General features: G+C 25.3%; 1 protein-coding gene across 2 annotated transcripts in view; it reads right to left on the bottom strand.

Annotated features, from left to right (window-relative positions):
• LOC117168435 (GATOR complex protein WDR59) overlaps window positions 1-4,074 on the bottom strand; it is a 32,654-nt gene that overhangs the window by 10,475 nt on the left and 18,105 nt on the right. For both annotated transcript variants that reach the window (XM_033354081.1, XM_033354080.1), the window contains exon 15: window positions 1,206-1,415. In XM_033354081.1, coding sequence (XP_033209972.1) covers window positions 1,206-1,415 — 210 coding nt within the window. The remainder of the gene's footprint in view (window positions 1-1,205; window positions 1,416-4,074) is intronic.

The raw sequence follows: 4,074 nt of genomic DNA on the forward strand, positions 1-4,074 counted from the left end.
TATCACTCATATCCCGGATAACTTTTTAAAATCATTATAAATTTGTTCAAATCCTAAAAAATTATTTGAATTCCCCTGAACATGTTTAAATCCCTAATACCACAAAAAACAATTGAAATCCGATAAAATATTTTAAACTTTATAATATCTTTCAAAATTCCCTCAAAGATTATTCAATCTTTGAAAAACTCTGATATGCCATAAAATCCATAAAATCAGATAAAGCCTTTTAAAATCTTTGATAATTTTTGGAAATCTCTTATAATAACCTGAAAGGTTTGAAATCCCTTGTGATTGACAAATTTCAAATGATTGAATTTAAGGTTTTCTATTTCAAAAAAATCAGATTAAAATTTTTTAATTTTGAATATTTCATTCATAATTGTTCATTTCAAATCTTGCTGAGTATTAAAAAAAATTTATTTTTTAAATTAAAAACTTTTTAATTCAATGGATTAAAAATGGAATATTTGAATGCAATTTGAAATTGAATAAAAACCGTTTATGAATCTATTAAATTGAAATTATATGTAAATTGAAAATTGTTTATAAAGCTTCAATCGGATGTTTACATTTGTTTAACTACTAATGTTTTCGAATTGAAATAGTTCGATTTTTAACTTAAACAGCTGTACATTGTTTATTTTCCAATAGTTTCAGAATCCTCTTGTAAAATAAATTATTTAAATATTTAATTAATTTATAATTACTTCTGATGCACATTGAAAGAAATTAAAATCGAACTTATTTTAAATTGCATTGCATTATTTGTTATACAATTTGTTATATTTTAAATGACCGGCTAGATTTTTCTTCTAAAGATTTGTCAAAATTCCCGGTCCAAAAATATATTCACTTGGTTTTTTTAAAAATATACTATGTTCTTTCAAATCTTTTGAAATGTTTTAAATCCCTTAAATTTGGTGAAATACCTTAAAATATCTTGACATCCTCTACGACCCCATAAAATCCATTAAAATGCCATTCTATTTCATTTGCTTCCTAAAGTTCTTTAGAAATTCCTTAAAATAACTTGAATGAAGTCTTGGAAATCCTCTAATATCTTTGATAACTTTTCAGAATCCCTTGACATTTATAAAACCTTGCTATTTTTTGGAGACTTATAAAATATCCTAAAATCTTTTAAATCCATTGAAATTTTGCGAATCCTATTGCGAAATACATTTTTATGAAAAACAACTTACAGGGAATGGATTAAATTCTGTCCGAATGGATGTAAAGGCCAGGTTACTTCTATATCTGAAGTTTGTGGAGAACTTTGTATAGCATTCGATGAAGGCTGAGAAATTACTAGAGCTGCGAGATACCAGGCTTGCACTAAATCTGGTCTCTCCAAAGCCGCTGCTACATTCGCGTTATAGTGACACATTGCTGGGATATTTGTAATATTTATGCTAAAAGAAAAAACTATTAATTAACTTCTAAAACCTATAGAACATAACTTTAAAGTTTGATGTGTCTTTTTAAAATGTATGCAAACTTAGGGTCGTCATTAAACTTTTAAAAAAATCCAGACTCTTTCCTGGTCTTTTATATTATTCTATACTAATTGCTAATAAATAAATAAATTATTGTAAAAGTGATTTCGGACTTTACAGTCCAAAATACTCTGAAAATAGGATAGGGTGAATTTTCAAGTAAATAAATTCTTTTAAATAACAATAATATAGGTACCATATTCCTACAATTTCAAGTTGAAAAGAGTAATTTTCAACATAAGTTTCATTCTCGGCCAAGAAAGAAGAGAATTTACAAACAAATAGTTGAACTTCCAAGGAAAAGAGACGAATTTTGAAAAAAAAAATTGAATTTTCAAGCTACAAAGACAAATCAGTTAAATTCTTAGCCAAGATAGATGAATTAAAAAAAAAAGACTTTCCTACAAAAAGAAGAATTTTCTATTCAAAAAGATGAATGATCAACAAAGTTACACCTTTTACCAAAAAAGATGAGCAGCAAAGAAGTTGAATTTTCAACAAAAGAATGAAATTTTCCACCGAATAGTTGAATTTTTAAACAAAATAGATTAATTCTGAACTGAAACTAAAATATTAGACTTTTAAAATAAAAATAATGAACTTTTAACGAAAAAGATGGCCTTTTAAGAAAATAATTTCATTTTCAACAAAATAATTGAATTTCCAACCAACGCGTAGCATTTGTAACTAATAGGGATCAATTCTGGATAAAAAAATATAAAATTTAGTAGATTTTTCAATTAAAAATAATAAACTTTCAACCATAAAAGATTAATTTTCCATAAAAAGACGACTTTTCTACGAAAAGATTCAATTTCAATTCACAAGGACCAATCTTCTATCTAAAACGATACATTTTTATCAAGAGTTGAATACTCGACCAAAAGAGATGAATTCGGAACTAAAAATTATAAAGCAGTATTTTGAATTGAAAAGAATTAACTTTCAACCAAAGATAGTTGGAATTTATTATTGGTTTCTATTCATTCAGTTCTCATTTGAGCGAAAAACGAAAAAAAGAGAATTTTTTTCAAACAGGGTAAGAGGAGAATAGGGGAAAGTGTGCGAAGCCTTTAATTTTATAAACCACAGTTAAATTTTTGCGCAAGGAAGCAACTCGAAGCAACTTATTTTATTTCAGAATATTCAAGAATTTAATGTATAAATTTTGAATCTTCAATAGGAAATTGTACATTAATCAGTCATCATAGTATAGAAGAAAAATTAATTGTGAAAAAAAAACATTAAGTTTAAAATCTATCATATAAAATGATCTTCGATATTTTAACACATATAGTTGGTCACATTGAGCACAATTCCAAACACATTTTTTTTTTAAGTGTGAGACTATAATTGTTGCAAAAGTAAACACAGAACTGAAAAATTCTTGGTATTCATACATATTCCCGGAAAAATGATCTTCATTTTAAAATGAATTTCTTTATTCGCTGCAAAAATGAATTCAAATTATTGGGAACATCATTAAGTATTTCTAATAAAGTTAAAAAAAATTCTAAATGTTTATTTGCGTTTTGCAAATCTGTAGAAAATTGTAAATAATTATTTTTCTTTATAGGGTAGAGATTTCCTTTTGGTATGATTTTCATAAACATAATATTGCTAGTAAACTTTGTTTGTAAAATATTGCTAGTCATCATTTTTTATATTTTTAATATAAAATTAATACTTTACACCCCTAACGAGCAGTATCTTTTTTTTCTTAACTATTCATTAAAGTTCGAATGGATTCTCAACAAGTTTTTTGCAAGTATTATATCAATATAAACCTCGAAAATAGTTTAAAATTCACAAATTTTTAGATATTATAAGCTTGTTTGAAGAAAAACAGCTTTTAGTGTTGGGAAAAACATTTTTTGAATTTATAATGGCGATAATTCGAGAATACTTTTAATGATTTATATCAAACTTGCAAAAAACTTTTGGCAGGTACATTAAAACTAGAATAGATTAAAAAAAATGTACAGATTTTTTCCGGTCTGTAGGGGCGAAAAATGTCAATGCACTAGTAAAAATATTTTAAAATGACGATTTTTGGGCTAAGTTTTTTTACATTTAACAAATTTTGAGTTTTTCATCATTCCTTTAGTACATTATGTACAGAGGAAAATGGTTTCCTAGCAATATTATGCTGAAAAAAATGATGTCGAATGGAAATCTCTAACTATTACTATTCGTTGCTACGAATAAAAAAGAATCATCCGATCGAGTTCTTCTAAGGGTAAAAATTAATTATTTGACTTATATTTTGAAAAACTTGTAAAGTGTTTTTACTTATCAAAGAAAGCCTTTTTTGGACCACCTTACTCTAAAATTAAAAAAAAATTTAATCTTTATGAACTTTCTTAAATCTTTGAAATATTTAAGAAATCTGAAATATTTCTGAAATGTTGAAATAATCTGTGACATCTCTGCGAACTATCTGAAATCTTTGAAGAAAACTTTGAAAATCTTTCAAATCTTTGTGAACTCTATGAAATCTTTTGTAATATTGAATATTAAAATTGAAATATTAATAATAATTACTATAATAATCGATAATAATAATCTTTAATAT

This window comes from Belonocnema kinseyi, chromosome 2 (assembly GCF_010883055.1).
Source record: "Belonocnema kinseyi isolate 2016_QV_RU_SX_M_011 chromosome 2, B_treatae_v1, whole genome shotgun sequence".
In the NCBI taxonomy this organism is placed as follows: domain Eukaryota; kingdom Metazoa; phylum Arthropoda; class Insecta; order Hymenoptera; family Cynipidae; genus Belonocnema; species Belonocnema kinseyi.